Genomic DNA, 25,025 nt, shown 5'->3' with positions numbered 1-25,025 from the left:
GGCTTCTAAACTTGTATCTCTCATGTTTTAGTACAAATACAAAGAAGCATATGAGAAACACAAAGGCCACCACATTGGAGCCCGAAGTGTTGAAGACGACCCCAGGATTATGTGCGCCATGAATGCAGGGAGGATTCAAAGTGAGAGGGAGTACAAGAAGGAGTTCCAGAAGTGGAAAACCAAGTTCAGTAGCCCAGTGGACATGTTAGGCATCTTGCTGGCCAAGAAATGTCAGACTCTGGTCAGTGACATTGATTATCGAAATTACCTGCATCACTGGACATGCTTACCTGATCAAAACGACATTATCCAAGCCAGGAAGGCCTATGACCTGCAGAGTGATGTAAGTAATGTGAACTTGGGGAAAGGTGGAATGGGAGGGCATAGATTTGTTATTGTCCAGAAAGTGCCTCTGTGGAGTGACCCATGGGTTGTTCACGGCACCACCTCAGGGGGCACCATTCACATTGTTAAAACCTCTGTTTAGGAGTTACATTATGGGAATCAAAGAACGTTAGATAAAGAACTCTGCTTAGGTCATATCCTCTTTCCCTAGCCTAGAATCCAGATTATTTTTTTTACATCCTTTGTACTGTCTGGCAATGAAAATATATTTTAGATTAACATAAATTATCTGAATATTAAATAACTGCCACAATTGTACTATATCCAAAACACTGAACAGAGTTTCCTTGGGTCAGTTATTATGGGATGAAAACGGAATGAGATTCAACAAAATATTTTTATATTTTTTCAGTTATATGATTTCTTTGTAATATCAAATCATGAAATTTAGCATTATTACCATTTTATTCCTATTCATGCCTAGCATAAAAAATTATTCTTTAACATGGATTTCCCTGGTTGAAACTCTGTGCTACCAGTGCAGGGGACACAGGTTTGATCCACTGGTTGGGGAAGTTCCACATGCCATGTGGCTAAATGAATGAATAAATAAAGCCCTTATTTAAAAAAAAATTATTTTCCCCTGGATATTGAAAATTGAAAAATTGCTCTGGATATTAAAACCCCTGAGTCACGTAAAATCTCAGGTCCTACTTTTTTAGAACCACCATCTCTTGTGCTTTTGAACCCCTCAACCCCATGAACTTTTCAATTCAGGTATGCTGTGTCTAACACTTGGAACAATTTTTGTGTCTAATGTCTCTGTAGAATGTGTACAAATCAGACCTGGAGTGGCTGCGTGGCATCGGCTGGATGCCAGAAGGCTCAGTGGAAATGAACAGGGTGAAGAATGCTCAAGACCTGATCAATGAAAGACACTACAGGACTCGCCCAGAAGCCTTGACATTTACATCCATTGTCGACACGCCAGAGGTCGTCCTGGCAAAAGCCAATTCTCTGCAAATGAGCGAGGTAAGAACCATCCTACTTTCAGGCTCCCCTCTTGTGGGGCTTTCTCTTCGGAAGATGCCACCCCAACAGAGCAAATGGATTGTGTCTCTTCAAAGACCTCAAGTGATGGGAGCAACTCTAAGAATCTCTTGGCTAGTTTAGTGAAGGCACGTGCCAAGTAGAGCTGTGACAAATGCCAGTGTGCCTCTCCGCTATCTCACACACAAATTTGGAAGCACTAAAATGAAAACTCACTACACGACACTGCTGGAAAGCAAATACCTATTACAAAACGTATGGCATAATGCTCCACATTAAATGGTAGAATACTGCATTAGTCAGGGTCCTCCAGAGAAACGGAGCTAAATGGGATATATGAGACAGAGGTTTATTTTATGGAATTGACTCACATGATTGTGGAGGCTGGCATGGCCAAAGTTTGCAAGATAGGCCAACTGGCTGGAGACCCAGGAAGACAGGTCCAAGGCAGTTGGCTGGCAGGATTACCCTTGCCCAGGGGAGGTCAGTCTTTTTTCTCTTAAAGCCTTCATCTGATGGGATGAAGCCCCCACCTCCCATATCACAGAGGGTAATCTACTTTACCCAAAATCTGCTGGTATGAATGTTAATCTGTTCTAAAAATTACCTTCACAGAAACAGCTAGAATAATATTTGACCAAATACCTGGGTACTGCGGCCTAGTCAAGTTGACACAAGAAACTAACCATTGCAAACATAGCACAAAACATTTTTCCAGGTTAAATAGTTGCGAAGGCTTAAGTTTCAAATATCTGTCACTGTATTAAAATAATATTTTCCTTCTCTCCACAGAAACTGTATCAAGAAGCCTGGAATAAAGATAAAACCAACATAAGCATTCCTTCTGACACACCACTCATACTGCAGGCTCAAATCAATGCAATGCAAATCAGCAATGTAAGAGGCATAATAATGGAGTATAAAGGTCTTTGAAGGACAGTATCTGTCAGCATATGGAATGTGTTATAATGGACGAATTACCCACCTTAGAAGTGTTTATAGCTTGGGGTGCCAGATACGTTCTATTTAGCTACCTTTCCCAAGGCAATATGAATGGAAATTCTCCTTCAAACATTAGATACACGTCTGGGTCCCTGCACTGTGAGAGTTGGGATACCTGAATCTTACTGATGTCCTCCTTTCAACGTGGAAGTCATTGCCCTACGTCCAATGCCCATAGCTCAGTTTCATCGTATACTAATTGAGAATAATGAACTCCCTAGTTAAGAGCCTCTTACACAAGGAAGTATAAGAGGCAACAGTCTCTATTGTATTTATAGGTTTTGGATTAATCCAGAACTTTCTTGTTTGACATTTCAAGGCCATAAGAAAAACCAAAACTTTTAATTATGTGGAGAGTGAAGGATAGGTATGTCACATCCCTTTAGCAGAGTTCTTTGAAAAGTCAAAGGGCAACATTAGGAAAAAAATCTTACCTAGTCTTATGTGGTAGCTGGATGAAGGTTTTCTAGGTTCGCGGTTGATTCTTAGTTCCCATGTGTAAGGGGATAGTTTCACATTGTACCACATTGTGATGGATGCAGATAGTCCAAGCAATAGTAGATTTAGATGTTTAGCCTTAAAATTATAATCACAAGTACCCTGTGCTCCATAAAATAAATAGGCAATAATTGAAAGAAGATCTCAGAAGTGACTTTTTTCTTAAGCTGCCATCATGTACAGTGTGCTTTATGATTCATAGTATAACTACTGTGAGTCTGTCCACTGATTTGCAGTTCTTATAAGCAAACTTGTGTTTTCCCTCAACAGAAACTCTACCAGAAAGACTGGGATGAGGCCAAGCAGAAAGGCTATGACTTGAGAGCAGATGCCATTGAAATCAAGCATGCCAAAGCCTCCAGAGAAATTGCCAGCGAGGTACAGCTCCTTCTAGTTCCTTGTGGGTTTTCTGCTCTATACAACAAATTGGGAAAGGATTTTTCAAGAATTTTGCTTTGGTTTGATTTGCTTTTAAATTCGTGTGCTAAAAACTCTATTTTAAAATATTAAAATGGGGTGAAAAACACTAAGGTGAACATAGGTGAAGTCTATGTGTAAATCGCTTCTAAGTTGTTTATAAGTAGAAGTGAAATATCATGAAGAATCTGTACGAAATTCTCAGGGAACATTTAGGAGCCAGTACAATGTGATTTTTAATCCTCCACATTTTTATGACATTCTCCATAAACACAAATCAAAGATGAAAGTTTTATGTTAAACTTTAGACTGAAATCACATTTTATACACAAGATCTTACACTGGAGGCATATGTATAATGTTCTGAATAACTATTTGAAGTTCATTTAACAGTATTTTAAAAATTTACCAGCAGTCAAATCAATTATCCTACCAAGGCCCAGCTCCAAATCTTTAAGCCACCTTCATTCCTTTTCTTCAAATTCTTTATTTTTTATCTTATGTATCCAGCTGTCTCTTCTTTCTTATTTTTATCTCTAAAACCATGGTCAATCAGTTTCTCTCTCTCCCCACGTTGTCCAAATGTTCCTGTGTTATCCAAATATAGGAAAAAGAAACTGGCCCTAAGACACTTAGAGTGGAGACTTGTCCACAGGCCTTTTGTTGTCATCTTCTGATTTGAACCATCAACCTTGTTTTCCATTCCTGAAACATGCACCTTTCTTGTCTGTCTCCAAGACCACACATATGACTTTTTCCTACCTCAGCTACCTTCAGTACTCTTGGGGACCATGTGACCTAATTTCCACTTGCCAGGCAACCTTGGCAATAATGATTGCCACCCTACTGTGCCTTATTTTTCCCATTTGAAATATGTGATAATACTAATATCAACATCATAGAGATGTTAAAAGGATTAAATGAGGTTATAATTGCATCTATTCAACTATTTTTGACTAAAGAACTCAGCGGTTTCATATGAATTGACCTAATACTTTGAGAAGGCAATGGCACCCCACTGCAGTACTCTTGCCTGGAAAATCCCACGGATGGAGGGGCCTAGTAGGCTGCAGACCATGGGGTTGCTAAGAGTCAGACACGACTAAGCAACTTCACTTTCACTTTTCCCTTTCATGCATCGGAGAATGAAATGGCAACCCACTCCAGTGTTCTTGCCTGGAGAATCCCAAGGACGGGGGAGCCTGGTGGGCCACTGTCTATGGGGTCGCACAGAGTCGGACACGACTGAAGCGACTTAGCAGCAGCAGCAATACTTTGAAGCACTCATAATAGTGTCTGACATATAGTGATTGCTCAGTAACTGTTAGCTATTATTTTTTTTATTAATCTTGTCCACCATACTATATCCCTCCTGACTTGCTCATATCTTCAATGAAAGGGTCTAAAATAGCCCTGTCTAATTTCCTTAAAGTGAATTGAAATATATAATGACTGCCCATGTTGAGCCAATTCACATTAAGGCTAAAAAAATATTCCAAAAGCATTTAATGAAAAGTCCTCTTCATGCATTATTTTCATATGTCTTTTTATCTCTTTTTTCATACCTGTAGTACAAATACAAAGAAGGTTACCGTAAGCAACTGGGCCACCACGTGGGCTTCCGCACCCTGCAAGACGACCCCAAATTGGTATGGTCTATCCATGCTGCCAAGATTCAGAGTGACAGAGAATACAAGAAAGCTTATGAGAAGTCTAAAGGGATTCACAGTACACCGCTGGACATGATGTCCATCGTTCAGGCCAAGAAGTGCCAGGTCCTGGTTAGCGACATTGATTATCGCAATTACCTGCACCAGTGGATTTGTCTGCCAGATCAGAATGATGTGATCCAGGCAAAGAAAGCCTACGAACTGCAGAGCGATGTGCGTATCCTGTCTCCAGACTCCTGGGAGATGTGTGTCTGTGTGTCTAGTCACAGTGTATTCCCTAAGGATGTAATTTAAATACTGATCTTAACAGAATCTAACATATTCTGTATATTTCCATGGAGTTTTTCTGAACATTTTATATCTTATAGAGGATTCCTTCTTTTATTTTTTTTTTTTAATTTTATTTTATTTTTAAACTTTACATAATTGTATTAGTTTTGCCAAATATCAAAATGAATCCGCCACAGGCATACATGTGTTCCCCATCCTGAACCCTCCTCCCTCCTCCCTCCCCACACCATCCCTCTGGGTCGTCCCAGTGCTCCAGCCCCAAGCATCCAGTATCGCGCATCGAACCTGGACTGGCAACTCGTTTCTTGCATGATATTCTACATGTTTCAATGTCACTCTCCCAAATCTTCCCACCCTCTCCCTCTCCCACAGAGTCCATAAGACTGTTCTATACATCAGTGTCTCTTTTGCTGTCTCGTACACCAGGTTATTGTTACCATCTTTCTAAATTCCATATATATGCGTTAGTATACTGTATTTCTGTTTTTCCTTCTGGCTTACTTCACTCTGTATAATAGGCTCCAGTTTCATCCACCTCATTAGAACTGATTCAAATGTATTCTTTTTAATGGCTGAGTAATACTCCATTGTGTATATGTACCACAGCTTTCTTATCCATTCATCTGCTGATGGACATCTAGGTTGCTTCCATGTCCTGGCTATTATAAACAGTGCTGCGATGAACATTGGGGTACACGTGTCTCTTTCCTTCTGGTTTCCTCAGTGTGTATGCCCAGCAGTGGGATTGCTGGATCATAAGGCAGTTCTATTTCCAGTTTTTAAGGAATCTCCACACTGTTCTCCATAGTGGCTGTACTAGTTTGCATTCCCACCAACAGTGTAAGAGGGTTCCCTTTTCTCCACACCCTCTCCAGCACTTATTATTTGTAGACTTTTGGATCACAGCCATTCTGACTGGTGTGAAATGGTATCTCATAGTGGTTTTGATTTGCATTTCTCTGATAATGAGTGATGTTGAGCATCTTTTCATGTGTTTGTTAGCCATCTGTATGTCTTCTTTGGAGAAATGTCTATTTAGTTCTTTGGCCCATTTTTTGATTGGGTCATTTATTTTTCTGGAGTTGAGCTGTAGGAGTTGCTTGTATATTTTTGAGATTAGTTGTTTGTCAGTTGCTTCATTTGCTATTATTTTCTCCCATTCTGAAGGCTGTCTTTTCACCTTGCTAATAGTTTCCTTTGATGTGCAGAAGCTTTTAAGGTTAATTAGGTCCCATTTGTTTATTTTTGCTTTTATTTCCAATATTCTGGGAGGTGGGTCATAGAGGATTCCTTCTTTTAGAAGGCCTTATTCGTCAAGATGAAAATCACTCTTATTCCATGTAATTAGGTAGACCATTTCAATCTCAGTTGTCCTGATCTATTACATTTGCATGATCGGGTATCTAAATGCCAGAAACAGATGTAAGCATAAGAAAATGTTGGATTTCAAGTTTATCTGACACATATAGGAAAAATGTGTAAATATATGTTTATATATTTATATATATATTTAAATAATTTTAGAGAGAGAAAAAAGAAGTGTACATAGATGTATGTATGTATTTTATCATTGTACACGTGGTACAGTGGTAAAGAATCCGCCTGCCAGCACAGGAGAGCCGAAAGATGCAGGTTCAGTCCCTGGGTCAGGAAGATCCCCTGGAGGAGGAAATGGCAATCCACTCCAGTATTCTTTCCTGGAAAATTCCATGGACAGAAGAACCTGGCAGGTTACTGTCCATGGAGTTCCAAAGAGTTGGACACAACCAAGCAACTGAGCACATACCTGCTTCTAAGGACCTTTTTATCTCAGATTCCTACAGATGTTATCCCCAGTGGCACGTCAAAGGCAGGCTTCAAGTAGTGAGCACAGAAGCTCAATCTTCCATAAAAACAAAATTACGTGTCATTGCGACCTCTCATTCCACAAGTGCTTGTTGCCAGCCCTGCTCCAGTTCCTATATGGTCCTCTAAACTTACAGAGGTGTGTGCCGGAGATGTAACACTCAAGTGTTAACATCTGATGTTGATCCTTGAGTTTTCCGGCACTGGCCACCCAGCTGGTTTAAGTAGAGTTCGTGTGTGGTTTGCTGACATCATACTCTAGTACATGAATTGACTCTTCTGAGCTCTGTGGTCCTCTCCTTCTTATAGAACGTGTACAAATCAGACCTGGAATGGCTGAAGGGTATTGGATGGTTGCCAGAGGGTTCCGTGGAAGTGATGAGAGTAAAGAATGCCCAGAATCTCCTGAAGCGAAAGGTTGTATCGCACAAGGCCTGAGGCTCTCAAATTCACCAGCATTGTTGACACCCCTGAAGTTATTATGGCAAAGATCAATTCCGTACAGATCAGTGAGGTAAGTCAATTGATGATATGTTCAGACAAATTGAATAAGTCTCAATAAAAATTATAATTGTGAACTTTATTTTCTAATTTTCTTTGTTATGGCTTCTTAGATTCACTCATCATTTAAAAATGGACATTTAATTTTCAAATACATGTTTTTTTTAAAGTGTCTATGATATTAATTTCTCATTTTGAAATTAATTTCTCATTTAGATGCTTTCTTCTCTGCAATCACTGTCTGTGTTTTTTCAGTCTTTTAGCTGTGTTGATGCTTTCAATGGCTAAGTCAAAGATCTCTCTTGGTAAATGTCACATTGTACTTGAAAATATGTGGGTTATTTACAGATACCTTTTGATACCTTTTGATATTGATTCCTAACATAATTCCACAGTGATAAGAGAACAGACTCTCTATAACTTTAATACCTTTAGACCATGAAATTTTTGCATGTTATTTTATGTCCCTGGATATGTTTCAGTGTCTCCTGGTTTATTGCCTATGGGAACTGGAATAGAACTTGTATCCTACTATTGTGTGAAAATTGTATAAATCTTAATATTGTAGAATTGGTTGATAATGCTTTTCAGGTCTGCTATATCCTTGTACTTTTCTGTATATTCATTTTGTTAATTTTTGAGAGTTTGATATTGAAACTCCAATTGAAAATCTTCATTTATCTACTTAAGAAATAACATACTGGGACTTCCCTGGTGGTCCAGTGGCTAAGACTCTGAGCTCCCAGTGCAGGGGGCCCAGGTTCGATCCCTGGTCAGGGAGCTAGATCCCACATGCTACAACTAAGACCCAGAGCAGCCAAATAAATAAACAACATAAAAAAAAAAAAAAGAAATAACATACTATATAATAGAACTCTATGTAACTTTGTTCTATATCTTCCAAGTCTCCTGTAAATGTGTTATCATACTTTCATAATTTAAAAAAGAGAAAAGAAAAATTGTAAACTTTAAATTGCTAACACCAGGATTAGAATCTTGAATCTTGAACATGCATGTATCCAGATACAATCTCATATAACCAATCAATAACAGCATCCACATTTCATTTGACTAGATAACTCTTTGGTCAGTATAAGTGTGGTAGGCATCTTCATGTTCCATAGACTCTGATGTATACTTTGAACACATCTTGAAACCTGGCCTGTGTACAGGTCCACCAGTTAATACCATGATCACAAAATTGCCACCTTTTTATTGCTATTCAGTGGTGAAATAAGTTGAAAGTCTAGAGGCAGCTCCAGTATTAGACATTATGATAGTTATTTGGGCCAAGAAAGCCAGGACTCGATGAGAAATGTGGATTATCACAGTTACCTGCAATGAGGGCTTATCTGCCAGATAATTACATGTGAATAAATAAAAGAGGATAAGTTTAGTTCATGTTTCTGATTCATTTTACATTTATAACACACATGAATGTGTTCTTGTTGAAGTCACTTTTGGCACCTTCTGAATAAAAACACAGATGAAAGCAAAATGCGATTTACATTTATATCTGAACACATCCAAAGAGAAACTTTCATCATACCTATAGTTTTACTCACGTGGTAATTGGCTTATTCACTAATCAACGATCCTCTGCTTTTCATTTTTACCAGCCATTGTATCGTGATGCCTGGGAGAAAGAGAAGGCGAATGTGAACATACCAGCTGATACTCCCTTGATGCTGCAGTCCAAGATCAATGCCGTGCAGATCAGCAATGTAAGGCCCTGCACAGCCACTTGCTCACACCGTGTTCTCTGCCTCACCAAACCTCTCGTCAGTGTGCTTCAGAGAGCGCTTAGTAATAGGCATTTCATTAACATTCCTTTTACTTCTAGTCTTTAGTGATAAGTGTGCACACACACCTGAGTGTGTGTTTATAATATGTCCTTGTCTTTTTTAGTAGGAAAAATGTAGTTTACACCAAACACATGACATCAAAACATAGATATGCATGTATAGTAATATTTAGTTTTCTTTTTAGTGGCCTATCATTAATTTTTCCTTTTAAAAGCCAAACTACATACACATAATTTTTCTCATTTTCATATGATTTGTTGTCTTTTAAATTCTCTTCTTAAAAAAAAAAAAAAAAAAAAAGATCCGGGAAGAGAATTTTACTAAATGTCATTAAAATGTACTAGAATTTAAGTTCAGTATGAAACCAGTCTATTTTATAAATCTTAAGGGAAAGTCAGTTTTTCAGTGTAACTGTTAACGTGTATTCTTGAACACTGAATACAGTGTTCAGTAGCCTGTATTGAACTATTGTACTGAACTACTGTAGTAGTTCAGTAGTCAGTAGCCCCCTCTTCAGATTGACTGTGTCATTGCAATCTCCATTTGCAGAAACAATATCAGCAAGCTTGGGAAGATGTCAAGATGACTGGCTATGACCTGAAAGCAGATGCCATTGGGATTCAGCATGCCAAGGCTTCCAGGGACATTGCCAGTGATGTGAGAGCTCCTCTTTGCTCGGCCTTAACAAACACTAATTCACAGACAGTCAGAGAGATAAAACTGTACTAATCTTTAACATAATTCCCCAGGAATTATATTTGAGTAGAATGAAGGGCGTTGTTACTAGTGTCTTGCTTTAAAATTCCAAATTCAAGAACAACTTTGACAACAATTTGATGACTTACTTCTCTGCTTATTTCCACACTTCATATATTTAAGCACAGATCTGGGTTTTCTTTTCAATATCTTATCAGTATCAGTTAATGTATAAACACTTACAGAGATCCAGTGGGCACAGAGAATTCTATTGTTTCTTGAAGTGCAGCATGCCTAGGTGGTTCCTGGGATAAATTTATGTAGTACATGGACAAGCATTTTTAAAACAGTTACATTTGTTTTAATGTGTGCTAGAAAAACACTGATTTTGCCCACTTAGATAGGATTATAAATTTTAAAATAAAAAGTGTAAATAAGTTTAAACTTTAAGATATATATTTATGTAGACAAGAAATCAAGTTGACAAAGTAAAATATGAAGTACAAGTAGTATTGTCACAAAATTTTATGGCAGAACATGTGGGAATGGCACACAATGACTGAAGTTTGGGAAACGGTGGACAATCCTATACTGGAGGACAGCCCAGAAGCACAGTTCTTGCCTTTGAGATGTTCACAATGTTTTCATGAATGTAGACGTAGAAGGCAAACCAAAGTATCAAGTATAAAACTTGTAGTATGAATTTAAAGAAAAACAGTGCCCCCAAATGGGTAATATGAGGGAGTTATTTGAGCAGGCTGTCCAGAAGTAGTTTGGAGAAACAAATCTTCTTTCTTCTGTTCACATCCACCAGTATCTATACAAAACTGCTTACGAGAAACAGAAAGGTCATTACATTGGGTGTCGCAATGCCAAGGAAGACCCTAAACTGGTCTGGGCGGCAAATGTGTTGAAGATGCAGAATGACAGGCTGTACAAAAAGGCATACAATGACCACAAGGCCAGGATCACCATCCCGGTGGACATGGTGTCCATCAACGCTGCCAAAGAAGGCCAGGCATTAGCAAGCGATGTGGACTATCGCCAGTACCTACACCAGTGGTCTTGCTTTCCTGACCAGAACGATGTGATCCAAGCCAGGAAAGCCTATGACCTGCAGAGTGATGTAAGTTGTTGCTGTGGTGCCTGGGGGTGGTGGGGGGGTGGTGACTATTCCCCAGGAAGCCAGCCTTCTACCGCTTTGCCCGGTCACTCCTTCCAATGTTCAGGAATGCTTTCCCTGCCTGAGCACTCCCCTGGGATATTTTACTAAGTTTGTTAATCACAAGTCTTACTTCTGGGCTTATTCAGAAAGTTTTCATCTTCATTGTTAGTGCTACTACCAGAATTTTTCTATAGATTTTGTTAATGTATTCATTGTTTGTAGCTTATTAAATATTGGTGTCATCGTGTTTCTTCAGTTGAAGAATGACAGGGGCTGTCTTCCTTGAAATTAATTTAAAAGATTAGCAGCATGCTCTAAGCTCACTCATTTCCCTTAACATTTTATTCTTCACAACATTATGTTTCATTAGTTTGCCCAAAGTATTTTTAGATTTACTTATATTTTCTAACCATTCGATCTTTTGAAAATGATGAATTCTGTTAGGATATTTGTTTCTTGTATAGAATGAATTTCTTCTTTTAATTGGAGAAGGCAATGGCACCCCACTCCAGCATCAGGATATTTGTTTCTTGTATAGAATGAATTCTTTCTTTTAATTATCTGAACTTCCCTTAAGCTTCAGGAGATATTTTAATATAATAGATGAGTTTGTTATAGAAGAGTATACCCATCATTTGAAACAATTGCCATTTGGTGAATTTAGTCCAGTTTCTAGATAAATGCAGTCTCTTCATTAACCTGAATCACACTGGTGTATTAAAGAATGCATATCAATCAAGTTCTTAATGATAAAGGGAAAAAAAATTAAAAAATAATAAAAAAAAAGAATGATAAAGGGAAGCTTCAAAACCTATGTAATCCTCTTCAAGAATCCTTCTAGATTTTGTGTATCTGTCATACTTCACACACTAAAACATATAACCTTCTTCACTAAGGTAGAAATTTCCCTGCATTTTGACTCCTCTTATTCCTTATTTTAGCTTGATATTTGTATCCTGTTAATATTGATATACTATTTCTGAAGAACACAACGGTTTTTAATGAAATTCATAACTGGTGTTTCACATAAAGCAATTTTATCTGGTTAACTACTTACATATTCCTGAGAAAACATGTGGAGATAGCCGAGGAAATGCAAATCCCAGTTCAAAAGGAAGTGCTGTCCTGAAAAAGAAAACCCAAGTGGGATTGAAATTGTGCAACTAGGGACTGAGTTCTTAATTATCCCTTTAAAAATATTTATTAAACCTACCATGTACCATGTCTTGTGCTGAACACTAAAGGCACAATGGTGAATAAAGAAGAACAAGACAAAGTTCCTGACTGAAGGAAGTTCACGTTGATGATAAAGGAACAGATGTCAACTAATGAATATCAGCAAAAATGGGATGGCTGAAAAAGAGTGGTCATTGCACTATGAAAAAGTGAGGTGGGAAAAGCTTCTCTGGGGAAATGCTGATTTGAGATAAGAAAAGAGAATAGGAGTTGGTTGTGAGGAAAACACTGTGAGGCCATTCCTGCAGAATGACCAACATCATACACAAAGCAGAGTGTATATAAAGCACAGACTGAAAGGCCAGTGTGGTCAGAACATATGGGTCAAAGGGAAGCCCGTGACAGATGAGGTTGGAAGAATGAGGAGGGACTCATGCTAGACCATCAGCACAGCCTAGTCTATGATAAGATGTTGATCTTTATCCTGAGGCCAATGGGAAATCATAGGTTTGGAGGATGTTGTGACATCAGATTTGAATGATGAATTTTGTAAAGACCATTCTGGCTTTTGTGTGGAGAACTTGTTGGAGAATCTATTATTTTTTTCAAAGTCTGCATTGGCCAGTGAGATGATAACCAAGATATTCAAAAATCTCACACATCCCCAAGCAGGGCATCCCTTCTGCATCATTCTGCTTTCTAGAATTTGTGTATGCACATGAACACACACACCCACACACCAGAGAAGACAAAGCAGGACAAAACACTGCTGTGCATATGAGAAATTCTCTGTTAGGCCCATGGTCAGCTTGATTTTTGTTTCTGGAAGAAAAATGTAACATGAAAAGCTGCTTTCTTACTTTACCACAGATTTAAAAAAAACAAAAACAAAACCTGCCTCTCCTGACTTTCTTTTCTTTCCCAGGCCATCTACAAGGCTGACTTGGAGTGGCTCCGTGGCATCGGCTGGATGCCTGAAGGATCTCCGGAAGTACTGAGAGTCAAGAATGCCCAGCATATCTTCGAGACAGTGTCTATCGGACACCTGTGGTGAAACTCAAGTACACAAGTATTGTTGACACACCTGAAGTTGTCCTCATGAAATCCAATGCTGAAAATATCAGCATTGTGAGTCACATTTTGTCCTGTATTAAAATTCATGTTATAAAAGGAATGCTAAATAATTAATCTGGTAATCCATTTGTAAGATAATAGTAATATTGATGATAGCAAAGATTTCAGTAAGTGATGTTGACATGGTTGTTTTGTTACTGCTTACTAATTCTAAACAAAATCTCAAAGTACACATGAAAGGTGGTAATACAGATTTCATAACAAATTTGAGTAACTTATGCAAAAAGATTCTGGAAATTTTTAATATGAAAAGATTTGGGACCAGAAAAATCAAAAGTTGTACACTGCAACTAGAAAAATTACAAACTGTGAAGTAATTTTGTTATTGGTTCTTTCCACAGCCAAAGTACAGAGAAGTTTGGGACAAGGATAAAACTTCAATCCACATAATGCCAGATACTCCAGAAATTAATCTTGCTAGAACCAATGCTCTTAACGTGAGCAATGTAAGTACTGCAACAGACTCCCCTTTTGTTTGGAAAGTCGCCCAGTTGGTACGAAGCTATCACCAGGGAACTCTTCATAGGCAAGGAAGAGAAGATCGCGTGGGTAAGGAGGCCCTTGCCCAGGAGTGAGGAGAGGGGCCGATCCCTGGTTCTGAATCCCTGGGTAAGGCCAGTTACTGTGAGGCAATGTCAACATGACAAAAGAGAGAAGGGAACAAGGAGAAAGATGATGAAAGAGGAATGAAGAGACACAAACAAGAAAGGGGAATGAATGACAGATTCAGATGGACATAAAATAATTAAAATTCATTTCACAGTGGTATTTAAATTGATTTTAAAACCCAGATATATAGGGGATTCTTTTTATGAAATTATAAAGTACTAAAATTGACCCCAAGAAAAGAATAAAAACATAAGAAGTGAAGAGGGTTATTAAAGACCTCTCCTCACTCTTCTATGATGTCAGGGTCACCCAGATGATTTTATAGGGCAATTGTTTCCAAACTTTAAGGAATAAATAACTATAGAGCCTAATGAAAGAAGGAAAACCTTCCCCATTATCAAAACTTGTCCAACTGCCTCAAATGAAAACTGTAGACCAATAATAATGAGGAAATCTTAAATAAAATATTAACAAATCAAATTTGATAGTACATGAATATGATATAATACAAATAACTAGGATTCATTCAGGAATGCCAAAAATATTTCATATTCAGAAAACTGATAATATGCTGGAACAAAAGAGAAAAATTGTATGCTCATTTTATTAGATTTAAAAAGATGTATGACCAAATCAAATATCCATTCTTATTTTTTAATAAAGTCTTAGCAAAATAAGAATAAATGAATATTTTCTTGTCATAACTAAGAGTAAATTTCAAATCAAAGGCAAGGCTCAAGTAAGTAAGTTTCTCATTCAAGTCAGGAGTAAACCAAGGATGCCCACTAGTTCACTTCAGTTCAGTCGCTCAGTTGTGTCCAACTTTTTGCGACCCCATGGACCACAGCACACCAGGCCTCCCTGTCCATCACCAATTCCTGGAGCTTACTCAAACTCATGTCCATTGAGTCAGTGATGCCATACAACCATCTCACCCTCTGTCATCCCCTTCTCCTCCCACCTTCAATCTTTGCCAGCATCAAGGTCTTTTCCAATGAGTCAGTTCTTCACATCAGGTGGCCAAAGTATTGGAGTTTCAGCTTCAGCATCAGCCCTTCCAATGAATATTAAGGACTGATTTCCTTTAGAGTGGTTGGATCTTCTTGTAGTCCAGGGGACTCTCAAGAGGCTCCTCCAACACCACAGTTTAAAAGCATCAATTCTTCGGCCTTCTTTATAGTTCAGTTTTCTTTAGAGTCCAACTCCCACATCCATACGTGACCACTGGAAAAACCATGGCTTTGACTAGATGGACCTTTGTTGGCAAAGTTATGTCTCTGCTTTTTAATATGCTGTCTAGGTTGGTCATAACTTTTCTTTCAAGGAGCAATCATCTTTTTATTTCATGGCTGCAGTGATTTTGCATCATCATCTGCAATGATTTTGGAGCCCAAAAAATAAAGTCTGTCACTGTTTCCATTGTTTCCCCATCTATTTGCCATGAAGTGATGGGACCAGATGCCATGATCTTAGTTTTCTGAATGTTGAGCTTTAAGCCAACTTTTTCACTCTCACTTTCATCAAGAGGCTCATTACCATTTTTTAACATTTGCTTAAAGTAGCTTAATGATAAGCTCCTCATTTATCCCCAAATAATTAATTAACAGTAAGGATAAGAGGGCTTCCCTGGTGGCTCAATGGTAAAGAATCCACCTGCCAGTGCGGGAGACATGGGTTAATTCCTGGTCCAGCAAGATCCCACATGCTGCAGAGCAGCCAAGCCCATGTGCCACAACGACTGAGCCTGAGCCCGAGCCCAGGAACTGCAGCTATTGAAGCCCGTGTGCCCTAGAGTCTGTGCTCCACAAGAGAAGACACTGCCATGAAAAGCCCATTACTCTGCATGGATGCAGATAATCCAAGCAATAGTAGATTTAGATGTTTAGCCTTAAAATTATAATCACAAGTACCCTGTGCTCCATAAAATAAATAGGCAATAATTGAAAGAAGATCTCAGAAGTGACTTTTTTCTTAAGCTGCCATCAGGTACAGTGTGCTTTATGATTCATAGTATAACTACTGTGAGTCTGTCCACTGATTTGCAGTTCTTATAAGCAAACTTGTGTTTTCCCTCAACAGAAACTCTACCAGAAAGACTGGGATGAGGCCAAGCAGAAAGGCTATGACTTGAGAGCAGATGCCATTGAAATCAAGCATGCCAAAGCCTCCAGAGAAATTGCCAGCAGGTACAGCTCCTTCTAGTTCCTTGTGGGTTTTCTGCTCTATACAACAAATTGGGAAAGGATTTTTCAAGAATTTTGCTTTGGTTTGATTTGCTTTTAAATTGTGTGCTAAAAACTCTATTTTAAAATATTAAAATGGGGTGAAAAACACTAAGGTGAACATAGGTGAAGTCTATGTGTAAATCGCTTCTAAGTTGTTTATAAGTAGAAGTGAAATATCATGAAGAATCTGTACGAAATTCTCAGGGAACATTTAGGAGCCAGTACAATGTGATTTTTAATCCTCCACATTTTTATGACATTCTCCATAAACACAAATCAAAGATGAAAGTTTTATGTTAAACTTTAGACTGAAATCACATTTTATACACAAGATCTTACACTGGAGGCATATGTATAATGTTCTGAATAACTATTTGAAGTTCATTTAACAGTATTTTAAAAATTTACCAGCAGTCAAATCAATTATCCTACCAAGGCCCAGCTCCAAATCTTTAAGCCACCTTCATTCCTTTTCTTCAAATTCTTTATTTTTTATCTTATGTATCCAGCTGTCTCTTCTTTCTTATTTTTATCTCTAAAACCATGGTCAATCAGTTTCTCTCTCTCCCCACGTTGTCCAAATGTTCCTGTGTTATCCAAATATAGGAAAAGAAACTGGCCCTAAGACACTTAGAGTGGAGACTTGTCCACAGGCCTTTTGTTGTCATCTTCTGATTTGAACCATCAACCTTGTTTTCCATTCCTGAAACATGCACCTTTCTTGTCTGTCTCCAAGACCACACATATGACTTTTTCCTACCTCAGCTACCTTCAGTACTCTTGGGGACCATGTGACCTAATTTCCACTTGCCAGGCAACCTTGGCAATAATGATGGCCACCCTACTGTGCCTTATTTTTCCCATTTGAAATATGTGATAATACTAATATCAACATCATAGAGATGTTAAAAGGATTAAATGAGGTTATAATTGCATCTATTCAACTATTTTTGACTAAAGAACTCAGCGGTTTCATATGAATTGACCTAATACTTTGGAGAAGGCAATGGCACCCCACTGCAGTACTCTTGCCTGGAAAATCCCACGGATGGAGGGGCCTAGTAGGCTGCAGACCATGGGGTTGCTAAGAGTCAGACACGACTAAGCAACTTCACTTTCACTTTTCCCTTTCATGCATCGGAGAATGAAATGGCAACCCACTCCAGTGTTCTTGCCTGGAGAATCCCAAGGACGGGGGAGCCTGGTGGGCCACTGTCTATGGGGTCGCACAGAGTCGGACACGACTGAAGCGACTTAGCAGCAGCAGCAATACTTTGAAGCACTCATAATAGTGTCTGACATATAGTGATTGCTCAGTAACTGTTAGCTATTATTTTTTTTGTTAATCTTGTCCACCATACTATATCCCTCCTGACTTGCTCATATCTTCAATGAAAGGGTCTAAAATAGCCCTGTCTAATTTCCTTAAAGTGAATTGAAATATATAATGACTGCCCATGTTGAGCCAATTCACATTAAGGCTAAAAAAATATTCCAAAAGCATTTAATGAAAAGTCCTCTTCATGCATTATTTTCATATGTCTTTTTATCTCTTTTTTCATACCTGTAGTACAAATACAAAGAAGGTTACCGTAAGCAACTGGGCCACCACGTGGGCTTCCGCACCCTGCAAGACGACCCCAAATTGGTATGGTCTATCCATGCTGCCAAGATTCAGAGTGACAGAGAATACAAGAAAGCTTATGAGAAGTCTAAAGGGATTCACAGTACACCGCTGGACATGATGTCCATCGTTCAGGCCAAGAAGTGCCAGGTCCTGGTTAGCGACATTGATTATCGCAATTACCTGCACCAGTGGATTTGTCTGCCAGATCAGAATGATGTGATCCAGGCAAAGAAAGCCTACGAACTGCAGAGCGATGTGCGTATCCTGTCTCCAGACTCCTGGGAGATGTGTGTCTGTGTGTCTAGTCACAGTGTATTCCCTAAGGATGTAATTTAAATACTGATCTTAACAGAATCTAACATATTCTGTATATTTCCATGGAGTTTTTCTGAACATTTTATATCTTATAGAGGATTCCTTCTTTTAGAAGGCCTTATTCGTCAAGATGAAAATCACTCTTATTCCATGTAATTAGGTAGACCATTTCAATCTCAGTTGTCCTGATCTATTACATTTGCATGATCGGGTATCTAAATGCCAGAAACAGATGTAAGCATAAGAAAATGTTGGATTTCAAGTTTATCTGACACATATAGGAAAAATGTGTAAATATATGTTTATATATTTATATATATATTTAAATAATTTTAGAGAGAGAAAAAGAAGTGTACATAGATGTATGTATGTATTTTATCATTGTACACGTGGTACAGTGGTAAAGAATCCGCCTGCCAGCACAGGAGAGCCGAAGATGCAGGTTCAGTCCCTGGGTCAGGAAGATCCCTGGAGGAGGAAATGGCAATCCACTCCAGTATTCTTTCCTGGAAAATTCCATGGACAGAAGAACCTGGCAGGTTACTGTCCATGGAGTTCCAAAGAGTTGGACACAACCAAGCAACTGAGCACATACCTGCTTCTAAGGACCTTTTTATCTCAGATTCCTACAGATGTTATCCCCAGTGGCACGTCAAAGGCAGGCTTCAAGTAGTGAGCACAGAAGCTCAATCTTCCATAAAAACAAAATTACGTGTCATTGCGACCTCTCATTCCACAAGTGCTTGTTGCCAGCCCTGCTCCAGTTCCTATATGGTCCTCTAAACTTACAGAGGTGTGTGCCGGAGATGTAACACTCAAGTGTTAACATCTGATGTTGATCCTTGAGTTTTCCGGCACTGGCCACCCAGCTGGTTTAAGTAGAGTTCGTGTGTGGTTTGCTGGCATCATACTCTAGTACATGAATTGACTCTTCTGAGCTCTGTGGTCCTCTCCTTCTTATAGAACGTGTACAAATCAGACCTGGAATGGCTGAAGGGTATTGGATGGTTGCCAGAGGGTTCCGTGGAAGTGATGAGAGTAAAGAATGCCCAGAATCTCCTGAACGAAAGGTTGTATCGCACAAGGCCTGAGGCTCTCAAATTCACCAGCATTGTTGACACCCCTGAAGTTATTATGGCAAAGATCAATTCCGTACAGATCAGTGAGGTAAGTCAATTGATGATATGTTCAGACAAATTGAATAAGTCTCAATAAAAATTATAATTGTGAACTTTATTTTCTAATTTTCTTTGTTATGGCTTCTTAGATTCACTCATCATTTAAAAATGGACATTTAATTTTCAAATACATGGTTTTTTTTAAAGTGTCTATGATATTAATTTCTCATTTTGAAATTAATTTCTCATTTAGATGCTTTCTTCTCTGCAATCACTGTGTTTTTTCAGTCTTTTAGCTGTGTTGATGCTTTCAATGGCTAAGTCAAAGATCTCTCTTGGTAAATGTCACATTGTACTTGAAAATATGTGGGTTATTTACAGATACCTTTTGATACCTTTTGATATTGATTCCTAACATAATTCCACAGTGATAAGAGAACAGACTCTCTATAACTTTAATACCTTTAGACCATGAAATTTTTGCATGTTATTTTATGTCCCTGGATATGTTTCAGTGTCTCCTGGTTTATTGCCTATGGGAACTGGAATAGAACTTGTATCCTACTATTGTGTGAAAATTGTATAAATCTTAATATTGTAGAATTGGTTGATAATGCTTTTCAGGTCTGCTATATCCTTGTACTTTTCTGTATATTCATTTTGTTAATTTTTGAGAGTTTGATATTGAAACTCCAATTGAAAATCTTCATTTATCTACTTAAGAAATAACATACTGGGACTTCCCTGGTGGTCCAGTGGCTAAGACTCTGAGCTCCCAGTGCAGGGGGCCCAGGTTCGATCCCTGGTCAGGGAGCTAGATCCCACATGCTACAACTAAGACCCAGAGCAGCCAAATAAATAAAAACAACAAAAAAAAAAAAAAAAAAAAAGAAAGAACATACTATATAATAGAACTCTATGTAACTTTGTTCTATATCTTCCAAGTCTCCTGTAAATGTGTTATCATACTTTCATAATTTAAAAAAGAGAAAAGAAAAATTGTAAACTTTAAATTGCTAACACCAGGATTAGAATCTTGAATCTTGAACATGCATGTATCCAGATACAATCTCATATAACCAATCAATAACAGCATCCACATTTCATTTGACTAGATAACTCTTTGGTCAGTATAAGTGTGGTAGGCATCTTCATGTTCCATAGACTCTGATGTATACTTTGAACACATCTTGAAACCTGGCCTGTGTACAGGTCCACCAGTTAATACCATGATCACAAAATTGCCACCTTTTTATTGCTATTCAGTGGTGAAATAAGTTGAAAGTCTAGAGGCAGCTCCAGTATTAGACATTATGATAGTTATTTGGGCCAAGAAAGCCAGGACTCGATGAGAAATGTGGATTATCACAGTTACCTGCAATGAGGGCTTATCTGCCAGATAATTACATGTGAATAAATAAAAGAGGATAAGTTTAGTTCATGTTTCTGATTCATTTTACATTTATAACACACATGAATGTGTTCTTGTTGAAGTCACTTTTGGCACCTTCTGAATAAAAACACAGATGAAAGCAAAATGCGATTTACATTTATATCTGAACACATCCAAAGAGAAACTTTCATCATACCTATAGTTTTACTCACGTGGTAATTGGCTTATTCACTAATCAACGATCCTCTGCTTTTCATTTTTACCAGCCATTGTATCGTGATGCCTGGGAGAAAGAGAAGGCGAATGTGAACATACCAGCTGATACTCCCTTGATGCTGCAGTCCAAGATCAATGCCGTGCAGATCAGCAATGTAAGGCCCTGCACAGCCACTTGCTCACACCGTGTTCTCTGCCTCACCAAACCTCTCGTCAGTGTGCTTCAGAGAGCGCTTAGTAATAGGCATTTCATTAACATTCCTTTTACTTCTAGTCTTTAGTGATAAGTGTGCACACACACCTGAGTGTGTGTTTATAATATGTCCTTGTCTTTTTTAGTAGGAAAAATGTAGTTTACACCAAACACATGACATCAAAACATAGATATGCATGTATAGTAATATTTAGTTTTTTCTTTTTAGTGGCCTATCATTAATTTTTCCTTTTAAAAGCCAAACTACATACACATAATTTTTCTCATTTTCATATGATTTGTTGTCTTTTAAATTCTCTTAAAAAAAAAAAAAAAAAAGATCCGGGAAGAGAATTTTACTAAATGTCATTAAAATGTACTAGAATTTAAGTTCAGTATGAAACCAGTCTATTTTATAAATCTTAAGGGAAAGTCAGTTTTTCAGTGTAACTGTTAACGTGTATTCTTGAACACTGAATACAGTGTTCAGTAGCCTGTATTGAACTATTGTACTGAACTACTGTAGTAGTTCAGTAGTCAGTGCCCCCTCTTCAGATTGACTGTGTCATTGCAATCTCCATTTGCAGAAACAATATCAGCAAGCTTGGGAAGATGTCAAGATGACTGGCTATGACCTGAAAGCAGATGCCATTGGGATTCAGCATGCCAAGGCTTCCAGGGACATTGCCAGTGATGTGAGAGCTCCTCTTTGCTCGGCCTTAACAAACACTAATTCACAGACAGTCAGAGAGATAAAACTGTACTAATCTTTAACATAATTCCCCCAGGAATTATATTTGAGTAGAATGAAGGGCGTTGTTACTAGTGTCTTGCTTTAAAATTCCAAATTCAAGAACAACTTTGACAACAATTTGATGACTTACTTCTCTGCTTATTTCCACACTTCATATATTTAAGCACAGATCTGGGTTTTCTTTTCAATATCTTATCAGTATCAGTTAATGTATAAACACTTACAGAGATCCAGTGGGCACAGAGAATTCTATTGTTTCTTGAAGTGCAGCATGCCTAGGTGGTTCCTGGGATAAATTTATGTAGTACATGGACAAGCATTTTTAAAACAGTTACATTTGTTTTAATGTGTGCTAGAAAAACACTGATTTTGCCCACTTAGATAGGATTATAAATTTTAAAATAAAAAGTGTAAATAAGTTTAAACTTTAAGATATATATTTATGTAGACAAGAAATCAAGTTGACAAAGTAAAATATGAAGTACAAGTAGTATTGTCACAAAATTTTATGGCAGAACATGGGAATGGCACACAATGACTGAAGTTTGGGAAACGGTGGACAATCCTATACTGGAGGACAGCCCAGAAGCACAGTTCTTGCCTTTGAGATGTTCACAATGTTTTCATGAATGTAGACGTAGAAGGCAAACCAAAGTATCAAGTATAAAACTTGTAGTATGAATTTAAAGAAAAACAGTGCCCCCAAATGGGTAATATGAGGGAGTTATTTGAGCAGGCTGTCCAGAAGTAGTTTGGAGAAACAAATCTTCTTTCTTCTGTTCACATCCACCAGTATCTATACAAAACTGCTTACGAGAAACAGAAAGGTCATTACATTGGGTGTCGCAATGCCAAGGAAGACCCTAAACTGGTCTGGGCGGCAAATGTGTTGAAGATGCAGAATGACAGGCTGTACAAAAAGGCATACAATGACCACAAGGCCAGGATCACCATCCCGGTGGACATGGTGTCCATCAACGCTGCCAAAGAAGGCCAGGCATTAGCAAGCGATGTGGACTATCGCCAGTACCTACACCAGTGGTCTTGCTTTCCTGACCAGAACGATGTGATCCAAGCCAGGAAAGCCTATGACCTGCAGAGTGATGTAAGTTGTTGCTGTGGTGCCTGGGGGTGGGGGGGTGGTGACTATTCCCCAGGAAGCCAGCCTTCTACCGCTTTGCCCGGTCACTCCTTCCAATGTTCAGGAATGCTTTCCCTGCCTGAGCACTCCCCTGGGATATTTTACTAAGTTTGTTAATCACAAGTCTTACTTCTGGGCTTATTCAGAAAGTTTTCATCTTCATTGTTAGTGCTACTACCAGAATTTTTCTATAGATTTTGTTAATGTATTCATTGTTTGTAGCTTATTAAATATTGGTGTCATCGTGTTTCTTCAGTTGAAGAATGACAGGGGCTGTCTTCCTTGAAATTAATTTAAAAGATTAGCAGCATGCTCTAAGCTCACTCATTTCCCTTAACATTTTATTCTTCACAACATTATGTTTCATTAGTTTGCCCAAAGTATTTTTAGATTTACTTATGTTTTCTAACCGTTCGATCTTTTGAAAATGATGAATTCTATTAGGATATTTGTTTCTTGTATAGAATGAATTTCTTCTTTTAATTGGAGAAGGCAATGGCACCCCACTCCAGCATCAGGATATTTGTTTCTTGTATAGAATGAATTCTTTCTTTTAATTATCTGAACTTCCCTTAAGCTTCAGGAGATATTTTAATATAATAGATGAGTTTGTTATAGAAGAGTATACCCATCATTTGAAACAATTGCCATTTGGTGAATTTAGTCCAGTTTCTAGATAAATGCAGTCTCTTCATTAACCTGAATCACACTGGTGTATTAAAGAATGCATATCAATCAAGTTCTTAATGATAAAGGGAAAAAAAAATTAAAAAAAAAAAAAAAAAAGAATGATAAAGGGAAGCTTCAAAACCTATGTAATCCTCTTCAAGAATCCTTCTAGATTTTGTGTATCTGTCATACTTCACACACTAAAACATATAACCTTCTTCACTAAGGTAGAAATTTCCCTGCATTTTGACTCCTCTTATTCCTTATTTTAGCTTGATATTTGTATCCTGTTAATATTGATATACTATTTCTGAAGAACACAACGGTTTTTTTTAATGAAATTCATAACTGGTGTTTCACATAAAGCAATTTTATCTGGTTAACTACTTACATATTCCTGAGAAAACATGTGGAGATAGCCGAGGAAATGCAAATCCCAGTTCAAAAGGAAGTGCTGTCCTGAAAAAGAAAACCCAAGTGGGATTGAAATTGTGCAACTAGGGACTGAGTTCTTAATTATCCCTTTAAAAATATTTATTAAACCTACCATGTACCATGTCTTGTGCTGAACACTAAAGGCACAATGGTGAATAAAGAAGAACAAGACAAAGTTCCTGACTGAAGGAAGTTCACGTTGATGATAAAGGAACAGATGTCAACTAATGAATATCAGCAAAAATGGGATGGCTGAAAAAGAGTGGTCATTGCACTATGAAAAAGTGAGGTGGGAAAAGCTTCTCTGGGGAAATGCTGATTTGAGATAAGAGAATAGGAGTTGGTTGTGAGGAAAACACTGTGAGGCCATTCCTGCAGAATGACCAACATCATACACAAAGCAGAGTGTATATAAAGCACAGACTGAAAGGCCAGTGTGGTCAGAACATATGGGTCAAAGGGAAGCCCGTGACAGATGAGGTTGGAAGAATGAGGAGGGACTCATGCTAGACCATCAGCACAGCCTAGTCTATGATAAGATGTTGATCTTTATCCTGAGGCCAATGGGAAATCATAGGTTTGGAGGATGTTGTGACATCAGATTTGAATGATGAATTTTGTAAAGACCATTCTGGCTTTTGTGTGGAGAACTTGTTGGAGAATCTATTATTTTTTTCAAAGTCTGCATTGGCCAGTGGGATGATAACCAAGATATTCAAAAATCTCCCACACATC

The 25,025-nt window shown here is 38.1% G+C and overlaps 2 protein-coding genes across 2 annotated transcripts in view; both read left to right on the top strand.

Annotated features, from left to right (window-relative positions):
- The window catches only part of NEB (nebulin), a 220,916-nt gene that overhangs the window by 111,326 nt on the left and 84,565 nt on the right, over positions 1–25,025 (top strand). The window contains 5 exon segments of the mRNA XM_070390326.1: positions 32–343; positions 1,174–1,377; positions 2,188–2,292; positions 3,166–3,273; positions 4,884–5,195. Coding sequence (XP_070246427.1) covers positions 32–343; positions 1,174–1,377; positions 2,188–2,292; positions 3,166–3,273; positions 4,884–5,195 — 1,041 coding nt within the window.
- Positions 7,474–14,041, top strand: LOC138992136 (nebulin-like). The gene is made up of 6 exons (XM_070390314.1): positions 7,474–7,632; positions 9,239–9,343; positions 9,974–10,081; positions 10,935–11,246; positions 13,387–13,589; positions 13,937–14,041. The coding sequence occupies exons 1-5, from the start codon at positions 7,600–7,602 to the stop codon at positions 13,513–13,515; spliced, it is 687 nt and encodes a 228-aa protein (XP_070246415.1). The 5' UTR covers positions 7,474–7,599; the 3' UTR covers positions 13,516–13,589; positions 13,937–14,041.

Source organism: Bos mutus, chromosome 2, assembly GCF_027580195.1.
Source record: "Bos mutus isolate GX-2022 chromosome 2, NWIPB_WYAK_1.1, whole genome shotgun sequence".
NCBI lineage: Eukaryota > Metazoa > Chordata > Mammalia > Artiodactyla > Bovidae > Bos > Bos mutus.
Note: the sequence above shows the minus strand (reverse complement) of the source record. Positions and strands in the feature narration are given on the sequence as shown.